The 20,336-nt window shown below is 40.1% G+C and overlaps 2 protein-coding genes across 2 annotated transcripts in view; both read right to left on the reverse strand.

The window, feature by feature from the left end:
* hoxc10a (homeobox C10a) overlaps positions 1-11,824 on the reverse strand; it is a 45,055-nt gene extending 33,231 nt beyond the window's left edge. Inside the window, exons 1-2 of the mRNA XM_003448184.3 lie at positions 9,177-11,824; positions 6,008-7,398 (exon numbers count right to left, since the gene is read on the reverse strand). Coding sequence (XP_003448232.1) covers positions 7,121-7,398; positions 9,177-9,894 — 996 coding nt within the window. The 5' untranslated portion in view covers positions 9,895-11,824 and the 3' untranslated portion in view covers positions 6,008-7,120. The remainder of the gene's footprint in view (positions 1-6,007; positions 7,399-9,176) is intronic.
* Positions 11,825-16,347: 4,523 nt separating this feature from the next.
* On the reverse strand, positions 16,348-19,838 carry hoxc11a (homeobox C11a). The gene is made up of 2 exons (XM_003448182.5): positions 18,800-19,838; positions 16,348-17,359 (listed from the first exon to the last, which is right to left on the reverse strand). The coding sequence occupies exons 1-2, from the start codon at positions 19,668-19,670 to the stop codon at positions 17,127-17,129; spliced, it is 1,104 nt and encodes a 367-aa protein (XP_003448230.2). The 5' UTR covers positions 19,671-19,838; the 3' UTR covers positions 16,348-17,126.
* Positions 19,839-20,336: the final 498 nt, after the last annotated feature.

Here is a 20,336-nt window from a genome sequence, read left to right on the forward strand (position 1 = left end):
CATCCGAGTTCCTCGCTCAACATTAAACCGGCACCACCAACACCAACACCACCACCACTATGAGTGACTGAAACAATTCGTATGAAACAAGAAGGGCCGAAGACAGCAGAGAGGACTTTGGAAGCAGAAGAGGTAAAATGGTTCGTTAAAAGGCTAACTATGAAAGCTTTAATGACAGGGGTAATGTTACTGTTGTATCCAGTGGCATGAGTCTGCTGTTTTTGCCCTGCAATGCACATGGGTAGCTTGTCAGTTAGCAGGCAGTGAAACAAGAATGGATTCTTAAATAGAGATGCAGAGACACAGCAAATAGAAGAGGATCAACTATACGGTGATACAGGAGCAACTAAAGTAGCCAGCGGCGTCATACAGAAGAAAATATAATGCATTTGCGCAGGGTGGATGAGGTAGATAATATAGAGGATGAATTATTAATTCCTAAAAGCTGCACACATTCCTGGTGTGTGTGTGTGTGTGTGTGTGTGTGTGTGTGTGTGTGTGTGTGTGTGTGTGCTTTTACCCCCAGTGTTATATTTTGCCCATATGTTGTATTTGGACTATTTAATCGTAGTATTTATTCTTTTATGTGCAACTGTAGGTTTAATGTTTCAAACAATATAGTTTCTGCCGTGGACTAGTTGTTTATAAAAGGAATTGAACTAGCAACAAAAAAAAAAAAAAAAAAAAAAAAAAAAAGGTTAACTGATTGCAACCTTTAAGACAAGAAATCCATTTTGGGACGTGCAAAGCTGACAGTTATGTGCAAACGAGAAAATATGTGGTGTGGGAGAACAAGTCACACGTCACTGTGCCAAAATTATCTCAAACTGGGCTAAAATACAGTTTCATACACTGAAATATACGAAATAAGAGTTTAATAAAAAAGAAAGAAAGAAAAATAGCGAAAATAATGATTGTAATAAAATGATAATTACCCCAATTTGCAACATCTGTAGCGTTGGCGTTTAAAAATGAGCCTTTGTCAGCGCCAAGCTAAGGAATAAATGATGCCGGTAATTATCCTAGATCAGCTAGAGTCAAGATATAGTTTTACATTTGTTGATTAACCGACATGATATTCAACATTTTGGCTTAAACAACGTGCATCAAATCATATACGCAGCAGGAAGTGCCACGTTTGTCCTCGCTGCTGAGTTCAGATTCAACCATGAAATTTCAAAGACCAGACGGCGGACCTTAACCTGGATAACTGCAAACGGTGTCCTGGTGATGATGAATGCGTAGCTCCGAGCCTAGTTGTTGTCCACCCACAGCCTAATCGAGACAAAGAAATTTACCAAATGTGCTAATCAGTTATTTTATTCATTTGTTTTTCTGGAGGTTTAACATTTCCTGTCTGTTGATTTCAGATATTCCAAATATATTGAAATAGTACTCAATGAGCAATTATTACCATCTGATCGTAAAGACGGATTAGAATATATCCTGTATCGATGTCTGCAACAATGCACTAATATCATTTTTATTGTTTTGGAGTGTGCTTTTGTTTCCGTGTGTGTGTGTGCGCGCGCGTGTCTGTGTCATTAATGAGAAGTAACTTCTGTTTAATTATTTCCCATCATCCATTTTGCTCTTGTGTCCGCCTTATTTTGCTATAAATAAAAAGACTGTATTTTTTTTATATAACCCATTTGTTGTTTGTCGTTTCTTCTTTTTTGAGTATCTGTCCTTAATCTCTATTCTTCCAGGGCACAACTACACTTGCACCTGAAGCAGATGGTAATATACTGTCTCAGAAAATCCCTCTTTGTTGCATGGCCAAACACTGTCCTATTTTAGATCCATAACATTTTATAGAGAAACACAACCTCGTGTAGCAGATGTGACTGTTTGTGTTGACCTCATGCGCTCTAAAATCAGCAAATCAAGAGTGAAACTTGACAAATCAAAAGTATACGAGTAAAAGTTTAACTGGAGAAAAATATAGAACCCTCTGTTTGGCTTGTTTATGGGATTTGTAGTCGTCTGTGGCGCTGCTGGTCTTATTTCTGAGGTTTCAAAAAGTCTCATATCGGTCTAATAAGGATTTGTAATCTATGCAATATATGAAACCCTCTATCCAGAGACTCTCTGAGATTACAGTGAGTCTACGTTTTCATTTTACTACAGTCGTTTGTCCTTCTGACATGCAAAATAATTTATCTAAAAAACGGCTTCTTGAATCAATGATGACAATACCACAGACTTACTATAACTCCGCCAACCTATGTACGTCAGATTCTGACATGTATCAGTTACACACATTTCCCATGGACAAAAATACACACAAATATAGGTGTTATTGCAATTTTCAAAAAGCCTATTTGTGCGGCATGAACCAAAGCCTGTGTTTGCGCGACTGCAGTGCACTGATGCTTCTTATTAATACGGACTCACTGGCATGTGATCAGTGTTTGCTACGTCAAAATACTCTTTGCCCCCGCACTCTTAATTCAGCATCCACCTTTCAACGTAAAAAAAAAAAAAAAAAAAAAAAAAAGGGATTAGATGAATACAGCAAAATGCTTCTCATGATAATATTAAAAGGGGAACTTCAGCTCAGATCATACACTTGCATGAAACTAAATCGCCGTCTGTGCAGATTGCGAATTTCTCTGTAAGTGTATCTTTATAAACCCGCAAGGTTACTCAAGCTGATATTACATCCTATGCTTATTCAGATAAAATGACTCATCTTGATTGTCAAGTGAGTCAGAACGCTGTATCTGAGTCTGCTTTTATCAGCAAAACCAGTCCGGGGAGATAATAAACAAGGATACGAGCTACGCGTTGGAACATGACCTTCTTTTATTAGACATGCACGTTTAGTGCCAAAATGAAAGCGCATTATTTTTCCTGTTTAGAGCAGAGATACTGAAAGTAATTATTCTGTCAAATGAATGGTAAGAGCAAGATAACCAGTGCAAAATTGACAAAACATCACAAGACATCACAAGTTCTCCCTCACACACACACACAAATACGAAATAAACGCACCTCATTTCCCTTTTCCAAAATTAGTCACGTTCAAATACGACATTTAGGCAATGTTATCTGTTTAAACTACAAATAAAGATAATTCAAAGAAACTATCACAATGTGTTCATAACGTCCCAAGTGCTGAATATTAAGGACCACAGAGTTGCACTATGATCTACTGAAAGGCCAAAAACTACAATAATAAAATATATATCTGTAATTCTCTTTCTGTATTGAATGGAAATTCCAAGCTAACCGCTGTACGCCAGTGTTTCAGAGAATCAATAACTGGCATTCTTATTCTAATAAATTAGCTTTAAAATTGTTTTTCAAACGCATTTTGTGTCAAAACAGCCCGTAAAGTGATCACTTCTGAAGTTGATCAATAACGGTGCTGGTGAGTTGGCCTGTCACAGTTTATATATAAAACAGTGTGAGTCTCTCTCTTGTCCCACCCTTTTCTAAGGCCACGAGTGTCACTTATTTACAAAAAAATTATTCTATTGAGGCTTTCCTTTATAATCCATCCTGAGGCTGGAAAGCGTTACAGTTATTAAATGTCATTCAACAAATCCAAAAAAGGCGCATTTTAAGAGTCATTCCTGTACCGCACAAATTGGCAATAGAGCAGTCTTCACATTTTCCATTCCAAAGAAAGAAAGATAACGCCCCTTCTGAATTCAAACCCTAATCAATCTTCTTGGTAAAATGGTAAAAATAAAATAAAATAAATTTCGAAGTGCTCATTTTTCCTTTTTCTCATAAAATAAGCATAATGAATGTAGAAAATGACAGTAGAAAAAGGGTAAAGGGGAAACAAAGAAAGAAAGAAAAGCTGTTAGCATATTTGGTTCATGTCTGATCATGCCGGTAGCAGTGAGACATCTTGAGCTGTCCCAAAGGAAGCGGCTGTGTAAAGGCTTCAGTTCCTGTGCGCAACTACAAAGTGGAATAAATTACTTTATGTGTATATGGTTTTAGGGTGAATCTGTGCAGCTCTCGGGGCTGTTTTCGGCGCTGTAAAGTCTTTGTCAGTGCTGCATTCCAAGAAGGACACTCATTCACTGAGCTGAATGAAAGTGACTTTGGATTCCAGACTGTCTCTTCCACTGGTGCTACCGCTACAAGGAGGGGGCTGAGAAAACAAGGGGAGATAGTGACTAGCATAAACACTGGACTGCCTTTGCGAAAAAAAAAAAAACGTGGTGGCAAAATAAGCAGCTCTTTCATCAATAAGTTATTGTGTTTCATTGACCGCTGACGTAAGCTAAACCCCCTTTCCTGACAGATATCTGGTCGTTTCTGGTCGTTTCTTTTCTATTTTCCTTCGCGCCCTTTCATGAATTTTAACTATAATAAAACACTATTTATTGCAAGACATAAAGTTTGGCCAACTATCTGTGACCGTCAGTGAGTTGTAGATTCAAACATAAATATCATTCATTTCTAAACAGGTTAGAAATGAATGGTAACTCTGATAATTTAATTAATTTAAGTGCCATTAGACCAAAAATTTACACTGAAAGTGTTGCGGGTCGACTCCAATAAAGATAGAATGTGTGTCCATTATGTTTACGAAACTTAGCCACATCACATAACAGATGAAACAGTGTAAAGCCCAGGATATTCTTCCGCATAGTGGGCCGAGGAACGAGAAAATAAAGTTTCAAACATTGTAGTAGAACCAGAGGAAACACAACTGAAAGACATAAGAGACGCAAGTCCTTTAATGCACACATACACACAAAGATTTTTGCAGGAATTTGTACTAAAAAAGTAAAATTTTGAATTTTCAATGCAAAATGTGACTAACGGAGCGATTGCTGTTTGTGTGTGTTCTAATGTATTTTAGTAAACAGTCATCAATAGCTATTGCTGGAAATGGCAAAGTAGCTTTTTGTGTTGACGTTAGGGAGCCTATCCCTGCAAAGATTGCTAGCTAATTGGAAGTTGGAACTGAACGGCATTTTGGTTATAAACACTTAAAAGAAGTTGTGCATCAGCAGAAGAAAAGCGCTCAGATGAAGTCATAGAAGTGTCAATACGCATCCATTTCCTGTTACACATTTCTCTGATAATTTGATGAGTTAAATCCACGACATATCCAGCCACCTATGATTCCTTCTATATCGTCATAAAACAGCTGAAACAACGAAACCTAAACGGACAGCCAGTGATGACAGATGCACCACAACGCAGTCTAAAACTTTACCCCATGTTGTTTACAACCTATTCTCCTTCTGAGAGCCTCTGGGAGGTTTTACAGCCCACCACAAAAATAACAGCAAAGAAAGAAAACGTCTCTGTCCAAGGTATTGCAACTCAGTTCATTTACAATGCCATTTGCGGGGACCTGTGTGACTATAGGGGGTAATTCAGCGGAAATTGTGCCCTTGATGAAGACGAACTGACGTAATCAAGGCAGTTTCTTGTTGCCGAGCCAGGAAGCCAACCCCAACAACATGAAACTACCTAAACCACGCTTCAGCTTCGCGCAAAGAGGTTTACAAAAAATCCATGGAAAGGACAATGCATGAAAAGCCAAGTGGGGATTAACACTATCCAGCTCAAAGCGAAAAGGCGAGTATGATACACACTGTGGTCTGCAATCATGCTGCTTTGTAACACCGCCTGTAGACACATTAGATGTGCCATGCCTTTTAATTGCATAGTCTCAAGAACCGCATCCATGTAATTTTGCTACTCTTCTAAATTTATAAATATTGTGTTAGCACAACGTAAATTTAGTCCATTCGTTAAGTAAACATAGCTTTATAATCCAGTCACCGTAAATCTCCAGAGCTATCATCCAAAAAACAAAAAAACAAAAAAACAATCAGCAACCAGCATCATGATTCGAGTAAGAAACTGAGTAGCAATCAGCATAACGTTGAAACAACTTCATTCAAACTATGGACCCGTGCAGGCGTGCACCGTGCGTGCCAAATGAGCTGTCAGGCAAACTTCTCTGACAGATGCGCCACACTTCCCGAAACAGGAAATAATATTACGTAAAACCGGGTCCTACCTTCACTTGCCTTCGGTAGACGCCTTCCAGATGCGCTTTGTTATCCACGTGTTTGCCGTGACGCTTGTTATTATTGTCACTGGAGCCGTCGCGGTCGCTGTCCCTTTATCCACCATCCTCCTTATCTCCTGCGCCCATGAAGCTCCACTATCCCCGGGGTTGGAGACGCCTGTTCCTGCCAGCCCAGCGCCTCTCGGCTGGGTCCTGCACACTGCAGTCTCTGCTGTGTGGATTAGCCCTCCTCCACACACACCTTTAAACGCATCTTTACTGCTGCAGCACATTATATTTGCAGATCATAAAATCCACCCCCAACGCTTTCCAGGGCGAACCTGACATTAGAATTTTATGACCTTGACTTACTGTGGTCACCTGGATAATATTTAAATCAACGTTATGGTCTCTCACTTCTATTAAAACTGCCATGATCTCCTTCTCTCATCCGCAGTGTCTCTCCCTCCCTCTCATTTTCATTACTATGCTAGGGGAAGGACAAAGTTGGAAATAGCTTTTTTTCTAATTCGCCCTCCTTTCTTTCTTTTTATTGTTTTGGAATCGTTCGCCATGACATAGCTTAATATCATCGCATGCATGCACATTACGCACCAAGGAAGAAGCAGCAGCACAAGTGGCATTTCATTCATTGAAGCTCAAGTGAAACTGCTTACATGCCACTAGTTATTTATAGGCTGCATGAATATCGCCTCCTCCTTTCCTTTGGTTCATGTTATATTACAATTAAAATTACAAGCTAATAGCACCTTACTGTTCCAGTGTCGCTACAACTTTTTATCTGGAAAATTCAGGTCTGGTCTGCAAGTTGCAGCGTTTAGATCGTTCATATAGGAAGGCACGATGTGTGCACGTGTGCTTATTGTGCACATAAAGAGAAGATCACTTAATAATTATTGGATGTATCACTTATAGACACATGCATGTCTGTTGATATCTTTGCCTGTCCTGTCTATGTGCGTGATTTGGATGTGATGCATGACGTGTGTGTGTGTGTGTGTGTGTGTGTGTGTGTGTGTGTGTGTGTGTGTGTGTGTGTGTGTGTGTGTGAATATCTGTGTGGGGTTTTTTGTTGTTTTGTTTTTTTTGTTAAATATCTGCTCAGGAGTAGTTGTAGACTGCACTCTGTTCCCTTTCTCGGCTCTCCCTGTTGAGCTTCTTGAGCTTCATGCGTCTGTTTTGGAACCAGATCTTGACCTGTCTGTCGGTCAGGTTGATACTCCGGCTGATCTCCAGGCGGCGCTCCCGAGACAGATACATGTTGAACAAGAACTCCTTTTCCAGCTCCAGCGTCTGATGCTTTGTGTAGGGACAGCGCTTCTTCCTTCCACTTTTGGCTTTTAACCAGCTTCCCGTTGTCTTTTCCGCGGACAAATCATCTATCGGAGCGAGAGAAATAGGACATTGAGCAAACAGGCGACCAAATCGCGACATTTTGCGCGGATGTTTTCAAGGCGTTGATCAGTACAGTAGATGCTAGGTACACGCCCACATCTTCTAAATTCACATTCAATACCGTTCAAAGAAATCCAAATTAGTAGTTTAGGAGAGCAGCTTCACCTGGGTGCTTCACCTCCGCTCTCCCTCGAACAAATGAACTAGATCGAACATCGCACCTTTTCTAACAACTCCTACTGCTTGCAAATTGTTCCTGTAAGATGTACAACTATAATTAGATCGAATCAAACGAGGGTGTGCAGGCACTTCCTTTGTCTATGTTGGACCTCAGACTCCCATAAAATTTTATTACCTTTGCACACCGGAGCCAGATATATTTTTTTTTTCAGGTTCATCTTAAAACAAGAGGCGGTCTCTGCAGCATAATACCAGATTTAGATGGGGAAAAGGACAAAGAAACAACGCATCGAAGTACCGGCAGCGGCAAAAATCATACTGCTGCTCTGCACACTCACTTAATTTCTTGATTAGCTCGCAGACTCTAGGGAATAACTCCTCTGTGGAACCCCCCCCCCCCCCCCCCCCCCCCCACACACACACACACACACACACACAAGCAGGTTATTGTAATAATTACCTTAATGTGAACAGTCGCTGTGTGCCCCACGTTTAATCATTACCAAAACATTTAATTCCGTAATTTAATTCTCACATACCCGCATAAACACACACACACACACACACACACACACACACACTCCCCCTCCCAAATCCAAATATACACAAACACAGACCCCACAGCATCGTCCAATTAAATTAAAAATAAAAGCATAGTGTTTATCTTCATGTATAAATAACAAGGTGAAATTAACTTTAAATAGGTTAATGAAAAATATGTAATAACTTTAAGAATTATTACGGGTGTTATACCAGTGCCACTACTAATACTACTAATACTAATACTGCTGCTTTTACTATAACTACTAATACTACTAATAGTAATAACGATAATAATAATAATAAGAAGAAGAAGAATAACCAGAAATACTAAAAAAAAAAAACAGATGGTGGTCTTTCAGAGTTAATTTACCTCTGCATATTTTGTCAAATTAACGTGTCAGCTTTCTTTCCTTAAAAGGAAAAATGTTGTCCAAGGTGTCCTTTTAATTTAAATGTTTTAAGCACGCTGTAAAAATTTGTGAAATTTCACGAGTTTACATTCTGTCCATTATTATTATTATTATTATCGTTATTATTATTATTATTATTATTATTATTATGTGAGATTCTTCTCAATGGGTCGACCTTTGGGTCGAAAAGTTTAAAACTTTAGAGATAACCCGTACAATTTAATACTGGCTCAATGCCACAGTTTTGAGGTATGATATTGTGCTGTTACTTCTGTCAATAAATAACCAGAGCTTGTATGAAAGCGAGAGAGAGGGGGGGGGGGGGGTGTTTATGCTAATGATAACTGCCCATCTCACGTTGTCACATTAATGGAAAGGTGTTAAATGCCACGAGCACCGTACCCCCTCCTAGGCGAGGCTATCAAATCCCCATACAGACCATATGACTGATATCAAACACAACGCTACATTAAAGTTATTAATTATTGCATCTGTGCAATCCTTTTAGTAACACCGTCAACAAACCTCCTGCGTGTGCGCGTGAGCATTGTATTTACACATATGCACGTGTCTGAGTTAAATTTGGGGGAGGGGGATGAGGTGGGGGTGGGCGTAAATTAGCATTCTACCTTTTAATTCCCCGTCCGAGATATCTGTGCAGCTGTCACTCTTGGCCTTCTCTTCCTTCCTGCTCTGACTCTCCTCTGTTTTGGAAACCTCTCTCGCTGTCTCTTGCGACGCTTTGCTGCGACTTATTGTCGATTCTGCTGGTGGTTCAACAGATGTCGCCAAGTGGGTCAGAGAGAAACTGGAGGGGAACTGCCGGCCATCCTGTGGCGGCCTCTCTCCGCTGTACACCTGGAAACATCCGCTGGAAGAGGAGGCAGTTTGCTGAGGCCGGCAGCTATTGTCCCCAAGCCGGATGTAAGTGGCTGACTCTGTTGTCTGTTTCCCCTTATTGCTGTCATCCTGGTAGAGGCAACAAAACGCCTCCTCTTTGACGCTGCCCATTGGAAAAGAGCAGGGTTGTAAACACTGGGCAACAGGTTGCTCGTCCCTGGAGGTTTTGGAGCCTGGGGTCCATGTGGCCAGTTGTGTTGACAGGTAGGCCTCATCCTGGAAGCCGCTGAGCGACACACCGCCCGGAGTAAGACCCTCGTCTCCCTTCGAGAGTGAAGACAGTCCAACCTTCCCACTGTTTCTCATCACTGAATATCCGTACTCTGCAGCTGAGTGGATGTACATTCCGGGGTTGCTGGAATAACCCTCACCCCTGAAGGAAGATGGTCCTCCCATTAAGGAATCCATGAGGAAGTTACCGGGAGCTATGTTATTCGGACATGACATTTTTGCATTTGGCAAAACAGTAATCGTTTGGTGTGTTCCACTGGTCTAAACTACGGGATTCTCCGGGAGAAAAATGACAGTAGGATGCTGACATCTTTTGGAGGGGGGTGCAAAAATATCAGTAACATAATTATGGATGCTCGGAGACATGTCATGTGAGTTTCAGACCAATAGCTGCGTGGAAGTGGCCTTGATGCTCCAGACTGACGTGACGTCAGCGCGGTCAAGTTGGGAAGAGCAAGGGGTTTTTGGTAGAGCAAGAGCGCCACCTAGTGACTATCCGGGGGTCAGACCAGCAGGCCCATACCAGGAAGAACAAAGGACGGCAGCTCTGCAGTGATTTTAAAGGCTCTTACTACGTGGCTTTTGGATGTTTTATTTCTAGTTCAGCACAAACCTTTAGATGCTTCAAAGCAAATTAACTCAGCCATGCCTCGAGTTTCCTTTCGCCTGGGAGCTTATGCTGTGGTGATGAAGCCGACTGGATTTGATCCAAATGGTACAATTTGTGTATTTTCTTTTTGTTTGCTTCTTTTTAAAACTCCAACCGCTTTCTTGTTGTTACAGGTTTAGCGAGAAAAGCTGTAAGCGGGTAAGAAGATGTGTTGTCTTTTAAAGAAAGCCTCAGCAGGAATGAGAACATTTTTTTACGGTTGTAAATTTAAAGAAATAGTTCAGATGAATGTGTGGAGCAGCCCAAAAAGTAATTGGCCAGGGTCTTTTTTCTTTTTCTTTCTTTTTGCTTTTGACCTGCTTAATAGAAGACTGTGGTCTTTTGGAAAAGCCTTTTGCTGATTTTGTAGCATTACCACCACAATTAGGATTCTCTGATTATTAATTTGGATTTGTTTTTGTATTACCATTGTGCTCCAACTGAAATGTACCAGAATTCATTAAACTAATCATAATAATAATGCCACATCTTTTCAAAGCAATTGGTCAACTTTAACTAGACTGAAATAACCAATGAAGCAGCACTTAGCTGTTTAACGGGGTTATAATGGGTTCAACTGTACGGGGAAATTGCAAATGGATGGCCTACGAGGATATTTATGTTGTGATGTACAGAATTATATTAAGTGTCTTTTACGTATATATAGCCGAACAAATAGGTATTTGCTTAGTTGAGCACATATAGTATTTCTATAAATGTTTCAATTCCTTTGCGCATGTTTGGGTGTGTTATTATTACTAATTTAACTGTATTTTAATTGTTTGTTGTTTTGCTTTGTTTTTTATTATCATTATTATTATCATCATTATTTCACACACAGAGTAGCAGTGGAAGAAAGTATTTGAAAATAATTTCCTCCACTCAAAATATGATCTTTAAAAGTGTTTACGCACAGAAACGTTTTTATGTGATTTTTTCTTTTCCTCTGTCCTCAAAGCTAATTAGATAATGTCTAAATTACAGTTACCATGTAAAATGCATAACTAAAAACATAACGTTTTATTCAACAAAGTAGAATAAAACGCATATAAACCAAATATAAATGTAGGCTGTTGTGCAACTTTCGTATCACGTAATTTAAAGCCTAAATTAAAAGCCAGAAGAACAACAGCGTTATATTTTGTACCCTAGGATTGAAACTTAACCGTAGTTTAGCTAGACTGGTTAATGTTGTTGAAATTTCCTCGTTAACATAAAAAAGTTGTCCAAAACGAGTTAGACCTGATACTGGCGGCTTTTGAGCATATTGTGAATTTCAGCAACTGTAAAACTTGGCTGCTAAAGCAGGCTATGTTTAAACGCTTTAACATGTTTGTTAAAATGCTTTAACCACGGAGAGGGTTAGCCTGCTTGTTTACTCTGTGAGAGCAAATGCACGCGAGGTTGTGTTTCCAGTTCAGAATCATTTCCAAAGGCAAGGGCAACATATTTTGTATCACTTTGGTTGTTTTTTTTTTGCCTTTTTTACACACACACACACACGTATAAATATATATATATATATATATATATATATATATACACACACACATATATATAGTCAATGTAAGTGAAATAAATACTCAGACTAAATGATGGTCGTCTTGTGGTCTTTTCCAAACGCGCCGTAATCATGAAGAAAAATTACACTGGTGCAAGACAAAAATCTTGGCTGTGTGGATACATTACTGTAGTGAAAGTGTTCATCAAACACCACAGCGTAAAAACAATACCCTGGTGTTTAGCAGTGAGGAGACAATATAGACAATATGGAGAATGAATAGAATAGAAATGTAGCCCATTTTTACATCTAAAAATTGTGTAACAAAGGCGGGGTTTTGCTTCATAGAAGGACACAATACCTGCACGTTATATTGTCAGCTCATTTCACAAAGTCACACCACTGACATACACGCACAAAAATGCTTTATGACACATTCCCACCTAGCCCGCAGGCAAACAGCGACTCAGCACAAAGCCTGAAACAGTCACGAGTAAAAGCAAATTATATGCACACTAGTTAGATTTAATAACTGACGCGTTTCACAAAAGAGAGATAGAAACCTCGCAGACCTGGCATTGCAGAAGAGTGCATACTGGCGTGATTTATCTGAAATGATAAAGTAAAATGACACAACGCCTGTTGTTATGGTAGTACCCAAAATGTGTGCTGGGTGCCACAGATGGGACAGTAATGTGCTGCTGCAGAGCTTCCAGCAGCATGGAAAATGTGCAGTGATTTCACAAACCAGTCATGGAAATTGTGTTTGAGGCTATAATGACAGAAAAACACGAGCGTATTACTTGATTGTTTTTTGTTGTTTTATTTTTTCCTACAACAGAATGCACATTGATCCTGCACGTGATGACAGAAGAGCTCAAGTCGAAACAATCAGATTTGTATGACTGTGATTATCATAAGCTAGAAGTGAGGGAAGCTAACTGTTGTGAACTACTTTGCCTTAGAGCCCAAAGATTGCGGTAGTTAAAGCATAGCTATGTAGTAGGGTTATTATCCCCACATTTATGCTTTTCTTAAAGAGAAACTGAGGAAAACTTTCAATGGACATGCATTCTTCTCTGCTTCCATAACAGAATGTTTTTTGTTTACACAGATCCATTTCTCCCATGGAAACGCGAGAACCGCCTTATTTTCCAATAAATGGTCTCTGAAAATTTCATGCTTTTTTTTTCTTTTTTCTTTATTTCTAATTTTTTTTCTTTTTTGCGAGACGCCTAAAGCCAGCTTTTGTCGTCTGGCAAAACATTTTTAAGAAAAAGCGCCTCCCCCCACACACACACACACACTTAACTGTGACTGATTTTTTTTTTTTTATCATGGTCTTTACACTTGTCTGAACTTCAGCCAGCAACCAACACTAAATCATCTATAACTTATTGCAAACCTGGAGGCTGTTATGATAATGCCAGCAGGTATGGGTGTTGAATGCTGCTAGAAAGCCTACATGGTAGCGGGTTTCCTGCACTAATCAGGAGCCACTGGAGCGACATAACTAATTTGCTCCTGGCGGCCACTTTAAAATATCTTTCCAGTTGGAAGTAAGCAGGCTGTGCTTTGTGAGCTCTTTCATGCTGTTGTCCACTCCGTGCGTAACTTCAAATTTATGGTGCCAGGATCACGCAAGCGCTTAATTAAATAGCAAAGCGATAACCACCGTCAAAGTACAGCAGGATTACATTATTACCTTTTACCGAATACCTTACACCAGATGCCATGTGCATGGGATTTAAACTTTCGATAAGTTTTACCAAACTAATTTTGGTGACAACAATCCATAAATGGCAGCCTAAAAGCGCTAATGTAAATGAAGGCGCTTTGCAAGCTAGTTGGTTGCAGCAATAGGGGCTCGTTTTACAGCGACGAACTGTTTTATGGCCCAATAGAACCGGTTAGGTGCTGAGATGTAAGTACAACATCGTAGTATAAAAGCATTCAATAGCCTATAATCACTTGATTAGGATTTGCAGGAGGCGGGTAACAAAATACCACCTCATACTTAGAAGAAAAATAAAGGAAATTTAAAGTCAGAACAGTTTATAAATGATAACAGTAAAAAAAAAGTAAATGCCTGCCTTAAATTTGTAACAAAATAGAAGAAAAAAATTAACCAAAAAAAGGGAAATGTAACAGTTTTTCCCCTGTATGTAAATGTTTTTATTAACTCTTTACTTTTTTACTGGTGTGAAATGTTTTTCTTTTTTCTAAGTTTATGAGGGAAAAAGACACACACACAAACACACACACATATAACGAAGACACCCTCTACCCGGTGTTATTTTATAATTTACTTTTTGTGCAGAATATATAAAAACATGATCTTATTAACAGTTTTCTGGCACAAAAATATTACTTATTATGTAGGCGAATTAAATTATTTTCCTCGTGCATAATAATGGACCTAGGCTACATCTCCATTCTCCTTCCTCTGCTCTAAATGAAACAAACCGCCATGTTTTTCTTCACCGCAACACTCAAGTGCACAAGCCAGACTGACACATGGCAGGAGCCGCATTCCAGCACAGTGGACTGTCCTTCTGTCACACATAGCCAAAAGTGATGTCTGCTACTACAACAACTAATAATACTACAGTGATGTCACCGAGGCATCTATATCAGGAAACATTTTCAAGATCCCGTTGAGGAAACAAAACAGTTCAGAGGCCGGGAGAGTCCTGGCCCCCGTGTGGCTGAGAGACAACATTTGCAGGAGACTCTGCAGCACTCTCTGTTAGTGACGTTGGGTGTTGGAGAAACCTACAAATTACCACGTCACTGTCCCAGGGCCAAGGTTGGTGGGTGTGGCGAAGAGGGGCTGGTATAGCCTTGATCTGGTCGGCTAGCGTGCTTCGTCTTTCTTGAGTCAGAACAGCCCCCTGTCATCCCTGATGATATACTAAGACGGGCAGATTAAGTCTGATTTCACTTCATGCAGATAAAATACTTTACTTTCTAAAGAGACGCACAAAAAAGCGCCGGTCATCCCTTTTACTCCCCCCACCTTTTTTCCACTTTAAACCGTTTTTAACTTGGAGGAAAAACCTTATTTCCGAACATAACCAAAATCACACCAATGGGAGGAAACACAACAACATGCAAACGGTGCTGTAATATTTCTGTTGACCAGAACAGCCTGTGAAGTCTTTTGTTAACTCAAGAATCAAAGGGTAGATTGACTCACAAGGACCACACACCCACGCACTCACAAACCGTCATGTTTGCACTTACAGAACCTCCCATTACGACAAACACACTGGGACAGCCACACACCAGCACGTTTTCTTTTCGTAGAGAATACAAATCCAGATCTACAGTTTACACCAAAATGTTTTAAAACGCCTCATGCGTGAAAACGTATACATTTTACAAGGACAATAAAGTGTATTTACTGGACGTGCTAAAGCTGGCAAAGTTACCTGCTGTAGTTTAATGCGAGGGGTCAAAGTTGTTCTCTGTACACATTCCATTTTCTGTTCCCACTCACTCTTATTGGCCCATTCCGCCGCTGCACACATTTCCGGGCTAAAGGGGCTCCTTGATTCCATTTTATTGCATCGGGTTAAAGGTGAAGGCCTTGACATTATGGAAGTTCAAAGACTACATTTAATTATAAATTGTACTTAATGCACACGTGCAATCATCATGCGCATATGTTTAGCGTACACGCACACAAACTAAACACACATGCGCTCACATAAGCCACACACCCGGAAAAAAAAAAATATATATATATATATACATATACATATATGTATATGTATATGTATATATAGATATAGATATATAGATATATATATACATAGCAGTCTAGCATAGTTTGCTCAATGCAGGGGGGTGTATGTTTCACAGACATGAGACAGACATAGACCGAGTTCACGTCGAAACCTCTTTGCAATGTTCTTCGGACATGTAGTCCTGCTTGTTTACTATTTACTGCGGAAGTGAACGCCATTTCCCCCGAACAGACGGTGCAATTAAGAGAAAAAAATAGGCATTTAGTGCCTGTGTCTTTATGGCAGTGTCTAGACTACAAGAGTGGCGATTCCATTTAGTGGGCACTAAAAGAGGTTATCATTGAACCCTTCTTCTCTACATTTCTAAGATCTGAGCTTTACCTCTCTCTTTTTTTTTAACAGTTATGCTAAAATTTAAACATAATCCTTTTTACACCGGTGTAACCTTAAAATTGTCAAAAAGCCCTCAAGTGTAGCCCCTAGACACTATTCCTTATTTTCCCAATCGCCACCAAATCCACCGAACCAAATGCGTGTAGCGTCGTGAACTGGCAATTAACACAAGTTTAAAGTGTGCACATGTTATGTGTGCAAGCCAGCAGCGTTAGGTTATACACACATTTATGAGCAGTTGGTATTTTCAAAAGGTTTTGACTCACGACCAAGGCAAAGTAACAAATATTGCGCCTGTTACGAATAATGCACACAGAACCACTGGTAAGGGTAGTAATTAAAAGGACAAACAGCACACAGTCATTGTGATTTGCCTATAGGTTTTCTGTTTATTTCATAGGTATTATGTTAATGATACACAGGCCGACAATCTGCTCCTCCTCTCTGGAATCGAAAGCAGCAACGTTTTAAGCAAATAATTTAACAAGTGTTGGCGTTAAAGCTGTTAGAGTTGAATGGGCACTGTACTGAAAAAATAGCAGCAGGGATAGCAGAAAGGAAATTCAACATACGGTTATTTACAGTCATGATAGCACATTGCATAGGCTACTCTGTACAGGGGGATATACTTTTTTTCACAGATTGGACGTCACAGTTCTCAATGGCGAAATATGCACCTTAATTAAAGATTTCCTATAATTTGTTCGTACTCCGTTAGAGAAATAATTAGATGAGGATAAGCTATATACAAAGACCAGAGCTGGGGAAAGAGCTAAAAGTTGTCTGCGCAATAAAGGATTCAAAATGCTTGTTATATTTCATATTGTTTTTAACAAATATGTCAACAATAGAATAAACACAATGAAGAATCATGATAAATAGAGGGACATATTCAAGAACAGCATATAAATGATTATTCTAATAGTGTAGGCCTTTTTCTGGGGACCAGCTAGAAATTCAACGCCGCCCGTAGGGCTATAAGAAAATGGCGATTTTTATCCCATGCAGGCCTATTTCTGCCACTGTCCACTTTAGCATTGCACTGTTGGTGATGTGGGCTGCCTTAGAAAATGGGTATGCCCACAGTGACAACTCAGTGAGATAAGAGGGGGCCTAAATGCCACCGTCCAAGACTGTGACACTCTGCTCCTGCTCACAATAGGGGATTTCCAGAGAAGTACTGGAGGCGATCTCTGCTCAGCTTCTTCTCTTTCATTCTTCTATTCTGAAACCAAATTTTAACCTGGCGATCGGTGAGGTTTAACATTCGGGAAAGTTGAAGCCTTTTCTCTTTGTTGATGTAAACGTTAAAGAAGAATTCCCGCTCCAGCTCTCGAATCTGAAACTTGGAATATGGACACCGCTTCTTCCTTGTTCGAGGAGCGCCTGGAGAAGAAATAAAAGTGAAAAATAAAATTCAAAATAAAGTCGAGTTGTCACGGAAAATGATCAGCGGCGTTACATTAATTGACAACAACAGTAATGCGTTTTTAAAGGGGTCACGGGAAGCTTAAGTGCTGAAGAGGCGACAGACTTGCCAGATGCTAAGAATTCAGTTTCAGTGGCATTAGTACTGATAACATTTCAGCCAGCTTTCATCTAGTGAACCGGCTGGAGCTATCAGATAAACCAACCATAAAGAGTGTTAAATATCCGAATCGCTTGGAGTAAATAATATCAACTTACAGCCTTTAAGTACGTGTTTATCTGTTATAAATATACAACAACAAAAGTATTTCACCGCACTATATGCGCCACATTCCCCTGGAGCTAAACTAACAATTTACACAATCTTTTGGCAGTGGGTTTAAATGCACTGCCCTTGCCTGCAATGCCATACCAAGACCTCTGTGGCCCTGTAACTTCTTATCAAACAGGTGACCAGGGAAATGTGTGTGTTTTTTTATTGTTTTTTATGTGTGTGTGAAAGAGGGCTAAACACCGGTCTCAGCTTGTATCTGTTCCCTAGCTGAGCTAAAACAATGCACATGAGGCTAAATGTGTTTTGAACACAAGCACCAAATCTCTAAAATTTCCTTTTAAAAACAAAATCCATTTTTAGATTTTTTTTTTTTTTTTAGATGAAGTAGTCATTAATAGAAATGGCAGGCGACCTCATGCAAATCATTAGGAGAAAAGAAGCCTAATGTGCGGAAGGAAACATGCACATTAATGAATTTAAGCTTTTTCCAGCGGCTTGTGGGGAAGTGGAATAATGTGCAGACCTATGCAGTATCCACATACAAAGGAAAAGACGATTAAGCCTGCAAGTAAATGAAGGAAACGCTTCTAATCTATCATTAGATAGATAGATAGATAGATAGATAGATAGATAGATAGATAGATAGATAGATAGATAGATAGATAGATAGATAGATAGATAGATAGATAGATAGATAGCACGCATTTAACCGTAAAGTGTGTAATACTCTTTGCAGCATGTCTTTTGCGAGCAAACCCTGTACTAAAAGAAAATTCACAAGACGCCAAAAGCAATGTTCTGCCCAATTGGTTTTTACTCTCGACAGCCCAACGAGAAAATCCCTTAAAATGCCCAACGCAAGTTCATGATCAAAGTTAACATTTGTCACAATAGCTCTCTCTTAAAAATTTCACAGACTCTCACCATAGAGGCGTCTGTGTATAACATCCCCCTTTTTTCAAAGCGCTTTCCCATCGTAAAAATTCTTCTCGTTGCAAGAAAGAGCTTTGTAGGGTTATAATAAAATCGTTTGAATGCTTATAAAACTCCACATAAAATCTGACCGACAAAACACCGGGCTAGTCCCCTTAACCTTCCCCCATTTTACAGCTCGGTATACCTACTCGAGTGGCTGCTCTTGCTGGTGTTGCCGTCCTTGGTTGTTGCAGAGGAAGACGTACATGAGCCTGAATTTGTGTGTTCCTCCTCATCTTCTGGGTCTTTTTCCTGCTCCGCGGCTCCGGGTACAGACGCTGTGGGCTGCTGCTGCTGTTGCTGCTGCTGTTGGGAGTCGCTTTCCAGTTTTCCCCCTTCGCCCTTTTGTAAACAATTGTCTGACTGATTGTCCGTGCTGCTGCAGTACGCCGTCTCAAAAAAGCGATCGAAACCTTGCGGGAGGACATTGTTTTTCCCCACGCCGGAATAAAAACCTGTGGAAGGGTGATTGGAGCCCGGGTGGGTGTGATGGTGATGGTGGTGGCTGTACACGCTCTCGTTCTTCATAAGCATTTCTGTCATGGTGGATGGTGGAAGACAGTCTCTATGCACCAGATCCTCTCCCGAGTAGCACGACGCATAGTTGCTTCTGTGGTGCCATTTACTAGCAGGGTCCAAGCCGTAAGAAACTTCCCGTACCGGCTGCACTTGAGACAGATTTGTGGAATAGGGGTAGCTGATTTGTCTGGACGGGGCCTGTGGAAGAAACGAGGAGACGGCAGAAAACTCGGGGACGTAGTAGGTGCAGCTGGGGAGGTAGATATTGGACGCACAGCCCGTCCTGTCCCCAAACTCGGATGTCCGGTCTTTGCGCGTCTGGGAGCAGAAGTTGCCCAGATTCACCGAGTTAAACATCTTTCTCTCTCTCTCGTGCTCCGTACTATAGATAGATGTTTTGGATAGGAGCTGCAGCAGAAGGGAAAAATTTGGGAAGGCGAGATGACGCGCAATCCGTCTAAGTCGCCCCGCAGACACGTGATCGAAAGTAGATATTGTCATATATCAATTTGGAAGAGTTGGATGTGTAGGAGTGGTTGGCTTTAGGTAAGATCGAGGAGGTTCAAACGAATAATTTCCAAACACCACGGGAGCACTAAGAAAACCAGTAACAGATTCGTGTTTGTTGGCTTATGGCAATTAGAAAGATATGTGCTGTGCATGTTTATGTTTATGGGCTGCTGGTAGGCTAGCTAAACAGCTACAGCTCCTTAAAAAGGCATAGCACAAACTGCAGAGTCCACTCAATGGCATGCTTTTCATAGTGTTATGGCGTTTTACAGGTAAGATTATTACAATTAATATTATCATTGCAATAATTATACTCTCACGAGTTAGTACTACTGGATTGCTAGCAATGTAAATGTGTTGATCAATGAATTGCAAATTATGAATACTGATCTTGCACACAACACAAAATAAAGGAGGATAGTGGTTAGCAATCACAGAGAATATAGCCCATATAAAGCATAAGCCCGTTAAAAAGCAGCCCCGTGAGCTCAGTCAGCGCTTCAGTATTTATAAAAAAGTTGCACAAATCACAGCAAATGACTCGTCTTTTTATGCTTTTTAAGAAGATCATGACCTATTATTTGTTTGTGATGCATTTCCACTCGTAAGTCCTTATCCGAGTTCGCTGCACATAAAATCGTGATTAATAAACAGATG

This window comes from Oreochromis niloticus, linkage group LG20, assembly GCF_001858045.2.
Source record: "Oreochromis niloticus isolate F11D_XX linkage group LG20, O_niloticus_UMD_NMBU, whole genome shotgun sequence".
In the NCBI taxonomy this organism is placed as follows: domain Eukaryota; kingdom Metazoa; phylum Chordata; class Actinopteri; order Cichliformes; family Cichlidae; genus Oreochromis; species Oreochromis niloticus.

Coding starts and splice junctions, on each gene's coding strand:
- hoxc11a (XM_003448182.5), bottom strand. CDS start 19,670: ATGACAATATCTACTTTCGATCACGTGTCTGCGGGGCGACTTAGACGG. Junction 17,360..18,799: donor CAGCAAGAGCAGCCACTCGA/GTAGGTATACCG, acceptor TTTCTTCTCCAG/GCGCTCCTCGAACAAGGAAG.